This window comes from Quercus suber, unplaced genomic scaffold, assembly GCF_002906115.3.
Source record: "Quercus suber isolate HL8 unplaced genomic scaffold, Cork oak 2.0 scaffold_772, whole genome shotgun sequence".
Classification (NCBI taxonomy): domain Eukaryota; kingdom Viridiplantae; phylum Streptophyta; class Magnoliopsida; order Fagales; family Fagaceae; genus Quercus; species Quercus suber.
Genome location: NW_027070208.1, coordinates 6090 through 27828, shown reverse-complemented (window position 1 = coordinate 27828; position 21739 = coordinate 6090). Strand labels below are relative to the sequence as shown.

The 21739-nt window shown below is 32.9% G+C and overlaps 2 protein-coding genes and 1 pseudogene across 6 annotated transcripts; all 3 read left to right on the top strand.

Annotated features, from left to right (window-relative positions):
- Positions 1 to 2942: 2942 nt before the first annotated feature.
- LOC136064825 (uncharacterized) lies at positions 2943 to 5928 on the top strand (annotated as a pseudogene).
- A 1915-nt stretch (positions 5929 to 7843) lies between these two features.
- Positions 7844 to 13215, top strand: LOC112039627 (uncharacterized). 2 transcript variants are annotated; one of them, XM_065767104.1, is made up of 4 exons: positions 7844 to 7961; positions 10408 to 11276; positions 11793 to 11951; positions 12501 to 13215. In XM_065767104.1, exons 2-4 carry the CDS (start codon positions 10431 to 10433, stop codon positions 12774 to 12776), a joined length of 1281 nt encoding a protein of 426 aa, XP_065623176.1. In that variant the 5' UTR covers positions 7844 to 7961; positions 10408 to 10430; the 3' UTR covers positions 12777 to 13215. The 2 variants fall into 2 exon arrangements, with proteins under 2 accessions (XP_065623176.1, XP_065623177.1); XM_065767105.1 differs by having other exon boundaries at positions 7852 to 7961; positions 10422 to 11276.
- Positions 13216 to 16265: 3050 nt separating this feature from the next.
- On the top strand, positions 16266 to 20933 carry LOC111997463 (uncharacterized). 4 transcript variants are annotated; one of them, XM_065767101.1, is made up of 5 exons: positions 16266 to 16398; positions 17454 to 18327; positions 18919 to 19077; positions 19760 to 20029; positions 20607 to 20933. In XM_065767101.1, exons 2-5 carry the CDS (start codon positions 17479 to 17481, stop codon positions 20616 to 20618), a joined length of 1290 nt encoding a protein of 429 aa, XP_065623173.1. In that variant the 5' UTR covers positions 16266 to 16398; positions 17454 to 17478; the 3' UTR covers positions 20619 to 20933. The 4 variants fall into 4 exon arrangements, with proteins under 4 accessions (XP_065623173.1, XP_065623174.1, XP_023885319.1 ...); XM_065767102.1 differs by lacking the exon at positions 20607 to 20933 and adding an exon at positions 20241 to 20440 and having other exon boundaries at positions 17470 to 18327; XM_024029551.2 differs by lacking the exon at positions 20607 to 20933 and adding an exon at positions 20241 to 20440.
- Positions 20934 to 21739: the final 806 nt, after the last annotated feature.

Genomic DNA, 21739 nt, shown 5'->3' with positions numbered 1-21739 from the left:
GCCTAGCCCCCATTGAGAGAGAGGGGAGAGAGAGAGAGAGAGAGAGAGAGTATTACGCAAGTGTAGAATCCACCACCTAGCAGCTCTAGAAATTTATCTATACTACTTTGGAATCATCAATTTAAATGTTCAAAATACCCTTAAATTCATGTGTATTTAAAGGCTTAAACTATAGGGTAGACATGTAAAATTTTTAATTTGAAATCTCCTATTTTTTAGCTTAATTAAAAAAAAAAAAAACAGTTTTTTATCCTATTTTCACATTTCTCTCTCATATTAGTTATCAAGTACTAATACAACCTTTTCGTTTTGTAAAAAAATTAAAAATAAAAATAAAACTACTTTTTTTTCCCTACAAATGTAGGATTTTTTTTAACACTAAACTATTTTTTTTTAAATTAAAAAAATAAAAAGTCCCACTACACATGCGAAGTGTGTGTAGTTTTAATTAAGGTAGTTATTTAGAAATTTAAATTATATAAAATCTAAAAAAATTAAAATATATTACCATAAAAAAATTCAAATAAACGAACTTTTATAATTTCTTTATACAGGGAAAACTTTTTTTTTAAGCACAAAAGAAAAAAAAAAATACCGAACAAAGGATAAGCATAAATATAAATAAATAACAAAAATAACTAAACGACAAAATAAGTAAAGAAGAAAACGACAGAAAAGTTAAATTTAAAACAAGAAAACAAAGTTGTTACGTGTCACAATCCAATTTTCATCTTCGAAAAATGCCTGTCCTTCGTAGCTATCTATTAACATTGATAAGATTGTCCCAAGTACTACCCGGCTTCTTCCACTGGACATGTCCGGATTCGGACACGTGTTCAAAGGTAGACACATGTCCATTATTCAATGTGTCCAGTGGAAACTTTCACTGGACACCTATCTTCTAAACGTTCACTAATTCAAGTAGTAGTACGATATTCTTTGTTTTACTGCAACTAAAAATTTATTGGTAAAAATATTATAGGTAAATGTAAAAGTTAATTAAAATAGTATAATAAAATTCATAAATAGTATTAAAAAGTGTAATAAAATTCATAAATAATAGTAAAAATAAATTGAATAGTAAAATAATTTTCATTTTTAAGTAGTATTCAAATGGAGGCTTAGTATTATCAATTAGCGTCATAAGAAGTGGGGTCAGCGTAGATTATCTTTTTCTTTCATGAAAAGAAAATAAGAAAAAAAAAAGCAAATCTTTCTTTTTTGGTTAGAAAAAGCAAAGTTAGAAATATGGGTAAAATGCTATTTTAGTCTTTAAATTTTACTCAAATTTTGATTCTTATTCTTAAATTTTAAGAAGTTCATTTTTTATCCTTAAACTATTAAAAAGTTCACATTTCCCTAAATTATTGAAAATATTTTATTTATGTTCTTAAACTTTACTGAAAGTTTATTTTTTATTTTTAAACTATTGAACAAAGTTATTTTTTATCCTTATTTTTGTCTCTAAACTATTAATTTTTTTTTTTTTACAAAATTTAGGGATAAATTTTTTTTTTTAAGTTTAAAGATAAACAAACTATTGACAAAATTTAAGAACTAAAATAATGTTTTACCTTAGAAACATTATTGATGAGAATTGAATATAATGCATTTTTGAACAATATTTTGACATATAATAGTAATATACAAATACGTCATCGCTTAGGCCATTCGCTTTGTCGTTTTCCTAAACTTGGATGTTAAGAAATTTGGAACGAAGTACTGCGGTAACATGGCGTAAGCAGTGGCCTCATCCAAAACAAGAGTCGACTAAAATACTTTCTTTTGTTGGCTCCAAAGGGCTGTCCACACACTGTGTATATTTTATATATAAGTCTTCAAACCCGTTGAACTCCTCTGTTGTTCTCTGTAATCTGAACTACTTTGGAATTCGCTGGTTCCTTCCCTTTTTCTTTTATTGGGTACGCTCTTTACCCTCTCTCTCTTTCACTATATGTATATTTTTTTAGAGTCAAAATAGTCACACCCCAGGGATATTTTCGTGCTCCTTCCTCGTACAGAGTATACCAAATGTTCGTTCGCTTTTCTCTGTGAATGATTACCAAGTTTGTTTTTTTTTGTTTCTTTTGTTTTTGTTTTTTATTTTTTTTTGTTTTTGGTTTTGGTTTTGGTTTTGTTTTTTTTTTTTTCCTGGTATTTCAAAATAACCCACAGTAATTTGAGCATCAACATCAATATTCATTTAATTTACTAAGTGCCCATTTATACTTTTATCAATTTTAGTTGTTTCTCTATAGCCTTGTGTGGTCCAGGCCAGGAAAAATTCTCAAGTACTAGTAGTTATAAATATAGTAAAAGGTTATTTGCCCCCTCTTGACAGACAAATAACTTTTTGACTATATATGCATTAGCTAACTTGTCCACGAGAAAACAATTTTACATTCACAGGTCAATACTTTTATTAAATAATGGGTCCCAATTACTAGTACATTGTTTTTGCACACAACTTTGCCGAATAGGGTTGAAAAAAAAAATGATGATACGAAATAGGACTCCAAAAGAAAAAAAAGAATCCATGTTTATGTGCCTACTGTAGCACCTCACCAGTCGGCCTCTTANTAATTGAATTGTTGTTCCAAATTAACATGCTCAAATCGTGCCATCCAAATCCATTATTAAGGAATTTGGACGAAAGTAAAAACATATATATGTTAACAAAGCGTAAACAGCGCGGCCTCATCATTTCCAGTTCCAAAATCAGAGTAAAATGATATAAATGACATTACTTTCTCCTGTTCGGCTAAACATGTATTTGACACTTTAATCACCTATTAATTACTAATTGAATTGTTGTTCCAAATTAACATGCTCAAATCGTGCCATCCAAATCCATTATTAAGGAATTTGGACGAAAGTAAAAACATATATATGTTAACAAAGCGTAAACAGCGCGGCCTCATCATTTCCAGTTCCAAAATCAGAGTAAAATGATATAAATGACATTACTTTCTTCTGTTCGGCTCCAAAGGGCTCTGTCCACACTGCGTATATTTTATATATATAAGTCTTCTCAAACACTTTGAACTCCACCCTGGTTCCCTAATCTGAACTGCTTTTGAATTTGCTGGTTCCTTTCTTTTTTCGGTACGCTTTTTCCTCCTTTTTTTTCACATTTTTTTATATAAAATTTTATAATCTAGTAAACATGGTACGCCAATCCAATTCTATTCAATAAATCAGCTCATTGGTTAACCTGGGATCGACGGGATCATTTTAATCTTCATTTCTGTGCGTTTTATTTAGTTTGGTATTTAGACTAAAAATAGTTACACCCAAGGGATGTTTTCATGCTTCTTCCTCGTACAGAATTTCAAATGTTGGTTTGCTTTACTATGTGAATGAGTACCAAGTTTTTTTGGTTTTCTGGTATTTTAAAATGGTCAAAATTTGGCTTCAAACATATTTGTAATTTTGAGCTCCAACCACTCATTAAAATATGAAATTTCTATTTGTGTGCATGTACATAACTCACTTCTATTGTCTAAGACCTTTTAAGTCCTTCATGCTAGATCTCTTTTGCACAGCGTTTACCTTACCTAATACTGCCTAGTCTTATGTGTTTACTTTATATTGGGGTTTCACTTGTGTTTTTAGAGAGGATTGTTGAGCTTAGTATCTGAGAATCTTTGGTTTTATTTTACGACACAGTTTGTTTTCGGCAGGAAAAAAATGCATCAGTTTTTTCGAGTACAGTTGGCAATACTATTACTGGCATTAAGCATAACATGCTCACATGCTTTCCGGAAATATAGACAACCTGAGATAAAATCTGCAGTTTTCCTATCCCCTAGGTTTGAATTGGATCCAGGATCAGTGGTGAATAGAAATTACTACTACATTAACTTCCCAAGAGGTCATATTGCTATCAAGGGTTTCAATGCTGAAGTAGTTGATGAAGCAGGGCATCCTGTCCCTCTTCACGAAACTTATCTGCACCACTGGGTCCTTGGAAGATTTCATCAACGTCTAAATGCAACAAATCCCGAGCAGGATTATATTCTCGTGAGGAACAGTGGAATATGCCAGAAACAGGTTGTTTACCAGTATTATGGCCTCGGATCTGAAACCCGAGGAACAAACACAGATGTACCAGATCCTTTTGGAATAGAGGTTGGTAATCCTGCTGATATTCCTGTTGGGTATGAGGAGGCGTGGTTTCTTAAAGTCCATGCAATTGATACTCGGGAAGTGGAAGATAAGTTGGGATGCACCGAATGCAGGTGCGAACTATATAATGTTACAAAGGATGAAAAGGGCCAGCCCTTAAGACCAGACTATAAAGGAGGTTTATCATGTTGCTATGATCACACACAATGCAGATTGAGAGAAGACTCTGTGGGTGCTACGAGAAACCTTTACATGAGATATACGGTGAAGTGGCTTGATTGGAATGAATTTATTGTGCCTGTCAAGATTTATATATTGGATGTCACTGATACTTGGAAACGATTGGCCAATTCAACAGGACAAAATTCAGAACATGAATGCCATGTAAGTGAACTTCTCTACAATTAGATAATAATTGGCTATATTACACTTTTGGTTCGTGAAATATATGTTCATTGCAACTTGGTCTCGAAAAACAAGGAAGTGGCACAAAATAAAATTTCTTTCGATGGATCTGTATTCTGTTGCATTCTTTAGTATTTTTTTTTTGTTAATTCAATACTCTGTCCTAAGAGACTCAATAGAATTTCTTTGGTGCAGGTTGAGTATGACATTGAGTCTTGTAGTGCATCTGGTAAGGCTGATAATGGGTGCACTGACTCCAAAAGGGCAAGTCTGGCTATGCCGACTGGTGGCTATCTCGCCTATGGTGTGGCCCATCAACATTCGGGGGGTCTCGGTTCAGCTCTTTATGGAGAGGTGATTCAGCACTTACGTTTTCTGTTTGTAATTGTAGCGATTCTTATTTTTTTGTTATCTGGTATGCATGTTATGATCTCTTGTTGAATATCATGACTTACCTGATTTGATGATCTTCTATGGAGATGTATCAGGAATTGTCACTCTCACAAGTATAAGTAGTTCACACGCATACATATTTTCTCCGTACTTTTATTTCTATATATTTATGATATCAACTAGATAGTTGGATCGATGTGTAGCAAGAATCTTTTTGTTCTAGTTACGCTGAATAACCTATTGTATAGATGTTTTGTAGTTCACAACAAACATATTAGGCAATGAACTTCATCATGAACTGCGTGTGCTCTAATTTTACTTTATTTTTGGTGGTCAAAATTTTATGGTTCCTCTAGCTTTGGCTTTGTTATATGATTCTATTTTTCATTTCAATTATCTAGATCCACACATCTGTGAAAATTATGTGAAATTTTTTATTGTCGTATTATGATGAGTTTGATAATATTGTAACAGCTTCTATTGCTCGTGCTTTTTGTGTGGTGTTTCAGGATGGACGCCTTTTATGTTCTTCGATACCAACATATGGAAAAGGAAGGAAGCAGGAAATGAGGCTGGTTATATTGTAGGAATGTCCACTTGTTATCCTAAACCAGGCACTGTAAAGATAAATGATGGGGAGACTATGATTCTGGAATCTAATTATAGCAGCAACCAGAGGCACACAGGAGTCATGGGGCTCTTCTACATTTTGGTTGCAGAACATTTGCCAAAGCCTGTGCTTTCCCGACGCCTTCCATTTGCAGAGCCAGTTAATAGTAAGGTATAAAGCATTTGCATTGATGTAGAATGCAAATGATAATAGATAAAGCAGCAGTCTGATTGTCGGAGACCGATTGATGCGTTGATCAATTAAATTTTAGCTAGCGTTAAGTTTCTTCAACAATGCTTAGCATTTAGCAATATTATGTCAATAGAAATATGGCTGCTCGATTCTTAATGTATTGAGGTCAGAGCTCTTAAGTTTATCGGCTTTTTCATGTTTGGGAGTAGCTGTTGCTGCTAGTGTTTACCAACTTGAGAATGATATAAAATATGGTTATACCGCTTGCCATTCACTTGTGATGTAATGTTGTTCTATGAATACTTTATGTGCCTAGCCCCCATTGAGAGAGAGGGGGAGAGAGAGAGAGAGAGAGAGAGAGTATTACGCAAGTGTAGAATCCACCACCTAGCAGCTCTAGAAATTTATCTATACTACTTTGGAATCATCAATTTAAATGTTCAAAATACCCTTAAATTCATGTGTATTTAAAGGCTTAAACTATAGGGTAGACATGTAAAATTTTTAATTTGAAATCTCCTATTTTTTAGCTTAATTAAAAAAAAAAAAAACAGTTTTTTATCCTATTTTCACATTTCTCTCTCATATTAGTTATCAAGTACTAATACAACCTTTTCGTTTTGTAAAAAAATTAAAAATAAAAATAAAACTACTTTTTTTTCCCTACAAATGTAGGATTTTTTTTAACACTAAACTATTTTTTTTTAAATTAAAAAAATAAAAAGTCCCACTACACATGCGAAGTGTGTGTAGTTTTAATTAAGGTAGTTATTTAGAAATTTAAATTATATAAAATCTAAAAAAATTAAAATATATTACCATAAAAAAATTCAAATAAACGAACTTTTATAATTTCTTTATACAGGGAAAACTTTTTTTTTAAGCACAAAAGAAAAAAAAAAATACCGAACAAAGGATAAGCATAAATATAAATAAATAACAAAAATAACTAAACGACAAAATAAGTAAAGAAGAAAACGACAGAAAAGTTAAATTTAAAACAAGAAAACAAAGTTGTTACGTGTCACAATCCAATTTTCATCTTCGAAAAATGCCTGTCCTTCGTAGCTATCTATTAACATTGATAAGATTGTCCCAAGTACTACCCGGCTTCTTCCACTGGACATGTCCGGATTCGGACACGTGTTCAAAGGTAGACACATGTCCATTATTCAATGTGTCCAGTGGAAACTTTCACTGGACACCTATCTTCTAAACGTTCACTAATTCAAGTAGTAGTACGATATTCTTTGTTTTACTGCAACTAAAAATTTATTGGTAAAAATATTATAGGTAAATGTAAAAGTTAATTAAAATAGTATAATAAAATTCATAAATAGTATTAAAAAGTGTAATAAAATTCATAAATAATAGTAAAAATAAATTGAATAGTAAAATAATTTTCATTTTTAAGTAGTATTCAAATGGAGGCTTAGTATTATCAATTAGCGTCATAAGAAGTGGGGTCAGCGTAGATTATCTTTTTCTTTCATGAAAAGAAAATAAGAAAAAAAAAAAGCAAATCTTTCTTTTTTGGTTAGAAAAAGCAAAGTTAGAAATATGGGTAAAATGCTATTTTAGTCTTTAAATTTTACTCAAATTTTGATTCTTATTCTTAAATTTTAAGAAGTTCATTTTTTATCCTTAAACTATTAAAAAGTTCACATTTCCCTAAATTATTGAAAATATTTTATTTATGTTCTTAAACTTTACTGAAAGTTTATTTTTTATTTTTAAACTATTGAACAAAGTTATTTTTTATCCTTATTTTTGTCTCTAAACTATTAATTTTTTTTTTTTTACAAAATTTAGGGATAAATTTTTTTTTTAAGTTTAAAGATAAACAAACTATTGACAAAATTTAAGAACTAAAATAATGTTTTACCTTAGAAACATTATTGATGAGAATTGAATATAATGCATTTTTGAACAATATTTTGACATATAATAGTAATATACAAATACGTCATCGCTTAGGCCATTCGCTTTGTCGTTTTCCTAAACTTGGATGTTAAGAAATTTGGAACGAAGTACTGCGGTAACATGGCGTAAGCAGTGGCCTCATCCAAAACAAGAGTCGACTAAAATACTTTCTTTTGTTGGCTCCAAAGGGCTGTCCACACACTGTGTATATTTTATATATAAGTCTTCAAACCCGTTGAACTCCTCTGTTGTTCTCTGTAATCTGAACTACTTTGGAATTCGCTGGTTCCTTCCCTTTTTCTTTTATTGGGTACGCTCTTTACCCTCTCTCTCTTTCACTATATGTATATTTTTTTAGAGTCAAAATAGTCACACCCCAGGGATATTTTCGTGCTCCTTCCTCGTACAGAGTATACCAAATGTTCGTTCGCTTTTCTCTGTGAATGATTACCAAGTTTGTTTGTTTTTTTGTTTCTTTTGTTTTGTTTTTTTTTTTTTTTTTTGTTTGGTTTTGGTTTTTTTTTTTTTTTTTTTTTCCTGGTATTTCAAAATAACCCACAGTAATTTGAGCATCAACATCAATATTCATTTAATTTACTAAGTGCCCATTTATACTTTTATCAATTTTAGTTGTTTCTCTATAGCCTTGTGTGGTCCAGGCCAGGAAAAATTCTCAAGTACTAGTAGTTATAAATATAGTAAAAGGTTATTTGCCCCCTCTTGACAGACAAATAACTTTTTGACTATATATGCATTAGCTAACTTGTCCACGAGAAAACAATTTTACATTCACAGGTCAATACTTTTATTAAATAATGGGTCCCAATTACTAGTACATTGTTTTTGCACACAACTTTGCCGAATAGGGTTGAAAAAAAAAATGATGATACGAAATAGGACTCCAAAAGAAAAAAAAGAATCCATGTTTATGTGCCTACTGTAGCACCTCACCAGTCGGCCTCTTATTTACAATTTTTTTCTCTTTTTATCAAAAGTTTTCAATCTCAAAAAAAAAGAAAAAAAAAAAAACCCGAGTTTTTGCTATAAACTCAAATTTTAACAACATAAGAGAGGAAAAATGTCAGCATAACATTTTCAAAGCATTCATAGCGTTGAATCACATATACAACTTCATAGGTTGCTATATTCTTAACATTTTGATGTTGATTTATTTTTCTAATTTATTTTAAAGAGTTAAAAGTACATGTTTAAATTGTGTGTATTTAGATTAGGCCCTTGATTTAATTGTTATTAGCTATGGATTAATTTTTTATTTTTTATTTCAATGCTATGAAATATATATTTGTAATTAATTAAGATTATGGAGAAACCCAATTATAATAATACGTCCAAGTCAAATTCTAAACAAGCTCTTATCGAAGTAAATTTTGCAATTGAGTAAATTAAATTAGGAATGAAAAAATGAATTAAAGTAACATTTTATATTAGATTATGTATGGCAATTACTTTATCATGCTACTATATATAGTTGTTTATTTATTTTGTTATTAGTATCGATTAATATTTCATAGATTAATTATACCTTCAATCTTGCTCTTTACAATTTTTTTCTCTTTTTATCAAAAGTTTTCAATCTCAAAAAAAAAGAAAAAAAAAAAAACCCGAGTTTTTGCTATAAACTCAAATTTTAACAACATAAGAGAGGAAAAATGTCAGCATAACATTTTCAAAGCATTCATAGCGTTGAATCACATATACAACTTCATAGGTTGCTATATTCTTAACATTTTGATGTTGATTTATTTTTCTAATTTATTTTAAAGAGTTAAAAGTACATGTTTAAATTGTGTGTATTTAGATTAGGCCCTTGATTTAATTGTTATTAGCTATGGATTAATTTTTTATTTTTTATTTCAATGCTATGAAATATATATTTGTAGTTAATTAAGATTATGGAGAAACCCAATTATAATAATACGTCCAAGTCAAATTCTAAACAAGCTCTTATCGAAGTAAATTTTGCAATTGAGTAAATTAAATTAGGAATGAAAAAATGAATTAAAGTAACATTTTATATTAGATTATGTATGGCAATTACTTTATCATGCTACTATATATAGTTGTTTATTTATTTTGTTATTAGTATCGATTAATATTTCATAGATTAATTATACCTTCAATCTTGCCCCCTTGACCTGAAATTCTTGCTCACTGCCTCCAAAAGAAGAAGAAAGGGTGATTAGGAAGGGAGCTTAGAAAGGGAATTGAGGATTTTGCATCAACAAAAGCTGAAGATTGTCTCTTTACTCAGCTAATTAATTGTACAACAACTAGTGACTAACTAACAAACTATTCTTAGGGGTTGTCTTGCCCTTTGTTCCTGATATTATCCATGCATACACATGATTTGGTATTTTCAGGTCCTTCTCAGTTGGGTTAAGCTGGACTTGTTGCACTCGATTTGGGTCATTATACAAGTCTAATATATTATAGACAACCTCGGCCCTTGCCTTTTTTTGTGATTTCCTTCATTTTGTTAGTTTCCCCTAACATGGATAGAAACGGACTGCAGGAAGGACACAATTTCAAATGATAATTATAATCTTGACTGATATTGCCAATTCTTAGACAAACAAGTTGTTTAAGTCCTTCATGCTCTCTCTTGTGTATCTCTTACCTTACCTAATATTGTTTAGTCATATTTATTTACTTTACATGTGGGTTTCACTTGTTTTTTTTAGAGATGATTGTTGAGCTTATTATCTGAGAATCTTTGGTTTTATTTTATGACACAGTTTGTTTTGGGCAGAAAAAAAAAATGCTTCACTGTTTTCGAGTTCCGTTGGCAATACTATTTCTAGCATTAAGCATAACAAGCTCACATGCTTTAAGGAAATATAGACATCCTAAGATAAAATCTTCAGTTTACTTATCCCCTAAGTTTGTGCTGGATCAAGGATCAGTGGTGGACAAATATTACTACAACATTGACTTCCCAAGAGGTCATATTGCTATCAAGGGTTTCAATGCTGAAGTAGTTGATGAAGCAGGGCATCCTGTCCCTCTTCATGAAACTTATCTCCACCACTGGGTCCTTGCAAGATATTATCAACGTCTAAATGCAACAAATCCTGAGCATGATGACCACAAACATAACCAACCTGATCATATTCTTGTGAGGAACAGTGGAATATGCCAGAATAATTCTGTTGGCCAGTATTATGGCCTTGGATCTGAAACCCGAGGAACAAACACAGATGTTCCAGATCCTTTTGGAATAGAGGTTGGTAATCCTGCTGATATTCCTGCTGGGTATGAGGAGGGGTGGTTTCTTAATGTCCATGCAATTGATACTCGGGGAGTGGAAGATAAGTTGGGCTGCACCGAATGCAGGTGTGATCTATATAACGTTTCAAAGGATGAATATGACCGCCCCTTGAGGCCGGACTATATAGGAGGTTTAAGATGTTGCTATGATCACACTCAATGCAGATTGAGAGAAGTCTCTGAGGGTGCTAAGAGAAACCTTTACATGAGATATACGGTGAAGTGGATTGATTGGGATGAATTTATTGTGCCCGTCAAGATTTATATATTGGATGTCACTGATACTTGGAAACAATTGGACAATTCAACAGGACAAAGTTCAGAACATGAATGCCATGTAAGTGAACTTCTCTACAATTATATTATACTCTCCTGATATATTGATATAAACAGTATTTGTAATTACTGATCTCTCTCCCTCCCTCTCTCACACACACATATACTCTTCTGAATAAGGATATGAAAGTAGAAATTAGATTAAAATTGGCTATATCACAATTTTGGTTCGCGAAATATATGTTCATTGCAACTTGTTCTCCAGAGTTTTGAAAGTTACAAATTAGTCTTTTATTTATTTTAATAATGTAAGTTAATGGAATAGGTGTCTATTTCCTGTGAACTTGAGCTTTCCACCTCTTTTTTATGAGTAAATTTTTGTTATGGCTGCATCTTAGTGAGCTTTCTGTTTTTTCATATCTCACCCTTAATCATCTTGAAGTGTAAGTTTCAAAAATCAAGAAGTTGTACAAAATTGAAATTTCATTGGACCGATCTGTATTCCAGCATTCTTAGTATTTTTTGTTAATTCAATACGCTTTCTATGAGACTCAATAACAGAGCTTCTTTGGTACAGGTTGAGTATGACGTTGAATCTTGTAGTGCATCTGGTATGGCTGATAATAGGTGCACCGACTCCAAAAGGACAAGCCTCGTTTTGCCAACTGGTGGCTATATCGTCTACGGTGTGGCCCATCAACATTCGGGGGGTATCGGTTCAGCTCTTTATGGAGAGGTGATTCAGCACTTACCTTATCTGTTTGTAGTGATATGAGTGCCACATTTCTAATTTTCTTTGTTATTTGGTATGTCAGTAATGATCTCTTGTGGAATATCATACGACTTACCTGATTTGATGATCTTCTATGGAGAGTATCAGGGATTGTCACTCTCACAAGCTAGCAAAAGTAGTTCACACGCATTCATATTTTCTCCGTACTTTATGTCTCCATATATTTATGACATCAACTAGATAGTTGGATTTGTAGCAAGAATCTTTTTAATTTAGTCACACTGATTAACCTGTTGTAAAGATAATTTATAATTCACAACAAAATCTCATGTTGTATTAGCCTATGAACTTCATCTTGATCTGCATGAGCTCTATGTACATTTTTTTTTGGAGTTCAAAATTTTATTGTTCCTCTAGCTTCGGATTAGTTATTTGATTCTATCTTTCCTCTCAATCATCTAGTTCCACAAATCTGTGAAAATTTTTGTCATATTTTGAGGAGTTTAATAATTTAAAAGCTTCTTATGCTCATGCTTTTGTGTGGAGTTTCAGGATGGACGGGTTTTATGTTCTTCAATACCAACATATGGACAAGGTAAGGAAGCAGGAAATGAGGCTGGTTATATCGTAGGAATGTCCACTTGTTATCCTCAACCCGGCTCTGTGAAGGTAAACGTTGGGGAGACTCTGATTCTGGAATCTAATTACAGTAGTGCCCAGAGGCACACCGGAGTCATGGGGCTTTTCTACATTTTGGTTGCAGACCAATTGCCAAAGCCTAGGCTTTACCTACGAGTTCCAATTGCAAAGAAAGTTAATAAGGTATAAGCATTTGCATTGATGTAGAATGCAAATGATAATAAATAAAGCAGCAGTCTGATTGACAAGGATCGATGGATGCGTTGATCAATTATATTTCGGATGCGTTGATCAATTATATTTCACCTATAGTGAAGTTTCTTCAACAATGCTTAGCAGTATGTTAATAGAAATAAGGCTGCTGGATTCTTAATGAATTGAGATCAGGCGTCTAAAGTTTATTGGTTCTTTCAGGGTTGGGAGTAGCAGTAGCTGTTGCTGCTGGTGTTTGCCAACTTGAGAATGATACAAAATATGTTTACCAGTCATTTGTGATGTTATTCCATGAATACTTTATGTGCCTAGTCCCCACTAAGAGAGAGAGAGAGAGAGAGAGAGAGAGTACTACTTGTATAATATATGTAGAATCCACCACCTTTTAGATATATAAAAATAAATTTTGCAATAAGTAGTGTAACTTTTTGAAGCAGCGGTTTCAAGTTCTTGTTATGGGTCTTTCTTCTTCTTGTGATTGCTTTTCTCCCTATGTATTGGATTGCTTTCTATGATGTAGCTGCATATGTCATGAAAGTCTTTTTAATTTTATTTTCAAGGTATATGCATAGTGAAGATCTGGCAAGATAAGAGCATCCTCATCATAAATGACCCTTTGTCATTCACGATCAACTCCATTATCTCTTATCTCTGGCCATTCTCAAATGATATTTATATTTGTTGGACCAATCACCACTTATGGCTCGTTTGGATTGAGGGAGAGGGAGGAGGATTAAAGTAGAGCTGGCCAGAAATTAATGAAAGTATTATTGCAAATACTGTACACATTATTTTTTGAACTAAAATCATATATTGAAGTCACAATTTCAGTTCAAAAAGTTTTGAATTGAAATCTTGAGTTTTGAACTAAAATCGTGACTATAAGACACATTTTTAATTCTAAAGCCTAATTGTGTGTGCATTGTGTGTAATATGGTAGTGTGTATTAGACATTTCCCATTCAAATCAACCATCCTTAAATATGAAATCCAATCATTCTTTTGAGGCTTAGGTTAGAGATACGATATTAAAGTTAACTTAATTCTTGATTTCAAAAAGGAACAAATACATGTAGTTGGTCCAAAAACTATTTTATTAAAAAACATTTTATATTTTTTAACACGTGCATTTAGCATACCTATTAACAACCCCAAATTATGTATTACAATTGAAAGTAACTATACAATAGTTTGGGAGAACAATAATGTCGTACTTCCACATCTTACATATTAGTAGATCTCATTAATTAAATTTATAGTGTGACTCATTATTCATGTGAAATGAGAAAGTAAAACACTATTGTATTTATAATTTTAGGGACACAACCAATTGCACTCCTAATTGCGCAATATGCTGATGTGTGCAACTGTAGGTGTGTGAAACTCCTTCTGAAATCTTGAACCCTGACCCTTACTTCCCCTACTTCTTAAAAACTTATACTTGTGAAGTAGTCATTATGCTAAAGGTACACTAATATTCTAAAAATGTTACTTGAGCGTCGGAATTAATAACCTATAAAAAAAATCAGAAAAGAAAGGAAAAGAAAAGGCAGAAAAATCAAAAAAGAAAAGGCTAAAGGGCAGGGCAGCAGAGAAATGAGGAATAGTCAATCCAATATATACCCCTTCTCTAGTCTAGACTCTAGACTCTAGATGTTGACAAAAATGGATAAACAAGGATTTAATTGAGAAGTGAGATGGTAGAAATAGAGAACACAGAGACACGTAGAAAAGTTAGTGTGTAACGTAACGTGAATAAAGTAGTGATGTTGACTTGAAACGTTGAAGGGACTAAAATTAATCCAACGGAGCTTGCTAGGCAGATCCCAAGAGTTTATCAAGAACACAAGCGGGCTTCGATTGAGCAGGCCAAATAAAGATGCATTTTGGTCTCCGCCTCCATCCAATTGGATTAAACTGAACTTTGAAGCTACACTAAGGGAGGAAAAAGCCACAATAGCATTTGTAACTGTAAGTAGAGATTCGATGGGCAATACATTGCAAGCAAGGTTTGACCAGTTTGTTCCCAACAGTCCTTTGGTGGGGGAAGCTAGAGCAACATGGAATGCCATTAGACTTCCTGCGGGAAAGGGCTATGAGAATATTATACTAAAGGGAGATGTTTGAAATGTCATTAAGCCACTTCGTAATGCAGATGTTGATCCCCATTGGAGTAATAAAATTTTATGTGATGATATTTGTATTTTGTAAAGCTTTTTACCAATGTAAAATTTTCCTTTGTTTGTAGAGAGGGCAATGTCATTGTCCATATTTTGGCCCAATGGGCTGCTTTTGTAAGTTGGATTGGGTCAATTCCCATCTCAAATCTACATTCTTCTATTTTGCAGGCGAGTGATGGAATTTGGCCTAGTTTTTTTTTTTTCTCCCTTGTTTCAGGTTGAGTAATAAAATATTTATTTAGGGAAAAATTACTATATCTGAGATTTGAGGTTTCCCTAAACTAAAATTTAAAAAAGGCCACACACATGACTCCTCAACCTCAACTCAAACCAAATTGTCCCTTTTCCTTTCCCAAGTCCGCAAAAGAGCTGGGCCACCGAAATTGCCACATAGATGAGGGTGGATATATATATATATATATATTTGTGAGTTTTGTCTAAAGTGCATTCTCTTCTCTATGACTATTATGTGTCATATTCATTATTAAAAAAAAAAAAAAAAAACCAAAGTTACCAACCTCGTTTTTTCCTTCATAGAAATCAGTTGTTTTCTCATTTTGAGTTTTGGTAATTGTCTTTGTATTTGTTAGTCCTCCTCAATAGATCACAGTCAATTTCAAAATCAAAATCAAAATCAAATGGCCTTTACATTACAATAAAAATGCCGTTTTAATTTGACTATTATGTTCGAGCTTGGCTTATTTAGTAATCAAGCCTAAACTTAAGGCTTGAACTTTGTTTGTTTTCTAAACAAACATAAATAAAGCTTCTTCTTGAATTGAGCTTAAGTTGTTCATAATTAACTTGGTTTATTTACAGTCCTATTTAGTGGTAAAAAGCTGTCATTGCCCTATTTATAGGTGGTTGTATGAATTGTGGGATTCAAGTAGTAGTACGCTCCATTGTTACTTGAGTGGTACTTGTAGTATCACACTATTGTTAGTGTCATGTGATGCAGGTCAGCAAGTTCACACAAAAAATCCCATTTTTCATTTAGAAAAATGTTATAAAAAAAATGAAAAAGTTAGAAACGTTATTGATGAAAATTGAATATAATGCATTTTTGGAAGGAAAAAAAAAATTGACACATAATAGTAATATTCCAATATGTTATAGCTTAGGCCATGACTATGTAGTTTTCCTAAACTTAGATGTTAAGAAATTTGGACCAAAGTAAATAATACCAAGGTGACATGGAATCATGGCGTAAGCAGTGGCCTCATCATTTCCATCCAAAACGAGTAAAATGGTAATAATACTATAAATGACATTACTTTCTTTTGTCGGCTCCAAAGGACTCTGTCCACACACTGTGTATTTTGTATGTAAAGTCTTTCAAATCCGTTGAACTCCTCCGTGGTTCTCTGTAATCTGAACTACTTTGGAATTGGCTGGTTCCTTCCCCTTTTCTTTTATTGGGTACGCTCTTTCCCCTCTCTTTCTTTCACTATTTTTTATTATTATCAAAGAAACATGGTACGCCAATCCAACTCTATTCAATAAATCACCTTATTGGTTAACCGGGGATCGATGGATCATTTTAAACTTCACGCCTGTCTGTTTGGTATTTAGAGTCAAAATAGTTACACCCGAGGAATGTTTTCATGCTCCTTCCTCGTACAGAGTATATCAAATGTTCGCTCGCTTTTCTCTGTGAATGATTACCAAAGATTTTTTTTTTTTGGTATTCAAAATAACCCACATGTAATTTGGGCATCAACATCAAGATTCATTTAATTTGCTAATTGCCCATTTATATTTTTATCAATTTTAGTTGTTTCTCTATAGCCTTGTGCCGTTGTGCGGTCAACCATTGTGTAGGATAGGAAAGTGTGTTGGAAATAAAAGAATTTACTTGATTTGAGGTTGTCCTCCTCCAAAAGAAGAAGAAGAAGAAAGGGTGATTAGGAAGAGAGCTTAGAAAGGGAATTGAGGATTTTGCATCAACAAAAGCTAAGATTGTCTCTTTAACCAACTAATTAATTGTACAACAACTAGTGACTAACTAACAAACTATTCTTGGAGTTGTCTTGCTCTTTGTTCCTGATATTATCCACACATACACATGCTTTTTGTTATTTTCACTTATGTCCTTAGTTGGGTTGAGCTAGACTTGTTGCACTCGCTTTGGGCCCTTACCTTTATACAAGTATAACATACTATAGACAATTTCGGCCCTTACCTTTTTTTTTTTTTTTGTATTTCCTTCTTTTTGTTAGTTTCCCCTAACATGGCTAGACACGGACTGTAAGAAGGACACAATTTCAAATGATAATTATAATCTTGACTGATATTGCCAATTCTGAGACAAACAAGTTGTTTAATAAGTCCTTCATGCTCTCTTTTGCGTATTGCTTACCTTACCTAATATTGTTTAATCTTATTTATTTACTTTATATGTGGGTTTCGCTTGTTATTTTAGAGATGATTGTTGGGATTATTATCTGAGAATGTTTGGTTATATTTTATGACAGAGTTTGTTTTGGGCAGAAAAAAAAAATGCTTCACTTTTTTCGAGTTCCGTTAACAATACTATTACTGGCATTAAGCATAACTTGCTCACATGCTTTTCGGAAATATAGACATCCTGAGATAAAATCTGCAGTTTTCCTATCCCCCAAGTTTGTGCTGGATCAAGGATCAGTGGTGAACGAATATTACTCCAATATTGACTTCCCAAGAGGTCATATTGCTATTAAGGGTTTCAATGCTGAAGTAGTTGATGAAGCAGGGCATCCTGTCCCTCTTCACGAAACTTATCTCCACCACTGGGTCATTGCAAGATATTATCAACGACTAAATGCAACAAATCCTGAGCATGATGACCGCCAAAAAAATAAGAAACCTGATCATATTTTCGTGAGGAACAGTGGTATATGCCAGAATAATTCTCTTGGCCAGTATTATGGCCTTGGATCTGAAACCCGAGGAACAAACTCGGATGTTCCAGATCCTTATGGAATAGAGGTTGGTAATCCTGCTGATATTCCTGCTGGGTATGAGGAGGGGTGGCTTCTTAATGTCCATGCAATTGATACTCGGGGAGTGGAAGATAAGTTGGGATGCACTGAATGCAGGTGTGATCTATATAACGTTTCAAAGGATGAATATGGCCGACCCTTGAGACCAGACTATATAGGAGGTTTAGGATGTTGTTATGACCACACACAATGCAGATTGAGAGATGACTCTGAGAGTGCTAAGAGAAACCTTTACCTGAGATATACGGTGAAGTGGATTGATTGGGATGAATTTATTGTGCCTGTCAAGATTTATATATTTGATGTCACTGATACTTGGAAACGATTGGACTATTCAACAGGGCAAAATTCAGAACATGAATGCCATGTAAGTGAACTTCTCTACAATTATATTATACTCTCCTAATATATTGATATAAACAGTATTTGTAATTACTGATCTCTCTCTCTCTCAAACACACACACACAATTCTGAACAAGAGATATAAAAGTATAAATTTGATTAAAATTGGCTATATTACACTTTAGATTCGTAAAATATATTTTCATTGCAACTTATTTCCAGAGTTTAGAAAATTACAAACTATTTTTTTATTTTTTATTTTAATAATGTAAATTAATGGAATAGGTGTCTTTCTCTTCTCTCTTTTATGAGTAAAATTTTCTTATAGCTGCATCTTAGTGAGCTTTCTGTTTTTTAATATCTCACCCTTAATGATCCTGTTTAAAAGCAAATTTGCTTCCTTCATTTAAGTTGTGACAATCTAGTAAATCTTGAAGTGAAATAAGTTTCAAAAAACATGTAACAATCTAGTAATTCTTGAAGTGTAAGTTTCAAAAACCAAGAACTGGTACAAAATTGAAATTTTATTCAACAGATCCGTACTCTGTTGCATTCTTAGCATTTTTTGTTAATTCAATACTCTTTCTTAATGACAATAGAATTTCTTTGGGACAGGTTGAGTATAACATTGAGCCTTGTAGTACATCTGGTATGACCGATATTAGGTGCACTGACTCCAAAAGGATAAGCCTCCTTATGCCAATTGGTGGCTATATCATCTACGGTGTGGCCCATCAACATTCGGGGGGTATCGGTTCAACTCTTTATGGAGAGGTGATTCAACACTTACCGTACCTGTTTGTAGTGATATGAGTGACACATTTCTGATTTTCTTTGTTACCTGATATATCCGTTGATCTCTTGAGTAATATCATAATACTTACCCGATTTGATGATCTTCTATGGAGATGTATCAGGAATTGTCACTCTCACAAGAAAAAGTAGTTCACACGCGTTCATATTTTTTCCATACTTTGTCTCCATATATTTATGACCAACTAGATAGTTGGATGTGTAGCTAGAATCTTTTTAATTTAGTTACACTGAATAAACTATTGTAAAGATATTTTATAATTCACGACAAGTTCGTGCCACTATAGTACACTTCCAGTGTACTTGCTTGGTTTTTTTTTTCTAATAAAATTTCTTATATTACTTATCAAAAAAAAAAAATCACAACAAAATCTCATGTTGTATTAGGCTATGAACTTCATCATGATCTGCATGTGCTCTATATACGTTTTTTTTTTTTGGGTTTCAAAATTTTATTGTTCCTATAGCTCTGGATTAGTTATTTGATTCTATCCTTCCTTCCAATCATCTAGTACCACACATCTGTGAAAATTATGTGAAAATTTTTGTCATATTTTGAGGAGTTTAATCATGTAACAGCTTCTTTTGCTCATGCTTTTTTGTGGAGTTTCTTCTTTTGCTCATGCTTTTTGTGGAGTTTCAGGATGGACGGGTTTTATGTTCTTCGATACCAACTTATGGACAAGGGAAGGAAGCAGGAAATGAGGCTGGTTATATTGTAGGAATGTCCACTTGTTATCCTCAACCAGGCTCTGTGAAGATAAATGTTGGGGAGACTCTGATTCTGGAATCTAATTACAGTAGCGCCCAAAGGCACACAGGAGTCATGGGGCTCTTCTACATTTTGGTTGCAGACCAATTGCCAAAGCCTAGGCTTTCCCTACGAGTTCCAATTGCAAAGCAAGTTAGTAAGGTATAAGCATTTGCATTGACGTAGAATGCAAATGATAATAAATAACGCTGCTGTCTGATTGACAAGGATCGATGGATGCGTTGATCAATTATATTTCACCTATAGTGAAGTTTTCTTCAAAAATGGTTAGCAATATTATGTCAATAGAAATAAGGCTACTGGATTCTTAATGAATTGAGATCAGGCCTCTAAAGTTTATTGGTTCTTTCAGGGTTGGGAGTAGCAATAGCTGTTGCTGCCAGTGCTTGCCAACTTTAGAATGATACAAAATATGGTTACCAGTCACTTGTGATGTTATTCCATGAATACTTTATGTGCCTAGTCCCCACTAAGAGAGAGGAAGAGTACTACTTGTATAACATATGTAGAATCCACCACCTTTTAGATATATAAAAATAAATTTTACAATAAGTAGTGTAATTTTTTGAAGCAGTGGTTTCAAGTTCTTGTTATGGGTCTTTCTTCTTCTTCTTCTTCTTCTTCTTCTTACGTGATTGCTTTTCTCCCTCTGTATTGGATTTGCTTTCTATGATGTAACTGCTGATGTCATGAAGGTCTTTTTTATTTTATTTATAAGGTATATGCATAGTGGAGATCTGGAAAGCAGTCACTGTGAGATGGTTAAGAGCGTATTCATCATAAATGGCTCTTCATCATTCACGATCAACTCCATTCTCTCTTATCTTTGGTTGTTGTCAAATTATATTTATATTTGTTGGACCAGTCACCACTTGTGGTCTATTTTGGTTTGAGAGGAAGGGAGGAGGAGTAAAGTAAAGTTGGCCGAAAATTAGTTTAATTTTCAGCCAACTTGGCTAATTTTTGGCTAATTTTACTCTACTTCATTTTGCTCCCTCTCCTCCTTCCTCCAATCCAAACAAACAATTACAGATATGTGAGCCTTTGAATGGCATATTGAAAAACGTGATCAATTTGTTATCTGTTGACGTTAACGTCCTTATTTTTGAGACCATGTAGGGATGGGATTCATGTATTAGGAGTTTAAGGACCGGTAGTATCAAGTGCACTTTTCTCTAGAAATCTAAAACTTCTCAAGTTTTTGGGACATTAGAAGAAACGAATTTGTCTGTCTAAAATTGAGATGCCATCGCAATCATCAATGTTAGGATACACTTGTGAGTGAAGTCATATATTTAATAAAAATGACAATCGTAATTGGTTTATATAATATAGTTTGGCCACAAGTCATTGGCTTAAGTGGTGTTTGTATATGTTTTTGTATTTTTGGACATACCAACCTTGCCCTCACAATTTCTTTTATATCCCTCTAAATTCTAAAATGCCACACTCTTACCAAATCCCAAGCTAGAGTTGACCTCAATCATCGAAATTCACTCTTACCAAATCCCAAGCTAGAGTTGACCTCAATCATCGAAATTCACCCCAAGCTAGACTTGACCTCAATCACCGAAATTCACCATTCCTTTTTTTTCTCTAACAACGGAAATCATTATTGCACTCACCATACACACATTATTTGAATTAAAATGTCACAATTTCAATTCAAAAAGTTTTGAACTGAAATCTTGTGTTTTGAATTAAAATTGAGACTTTAAGACATATTTATTATTGCACTCACCATGCACACATTATTTTCTGAATTAAAATGTCACAATTTCAATTCAAAAAGTTTTGAACTAAAATCTTGTGTTTTGAATTAAAATTTTGATTGTAAAGATAAAAAAATCT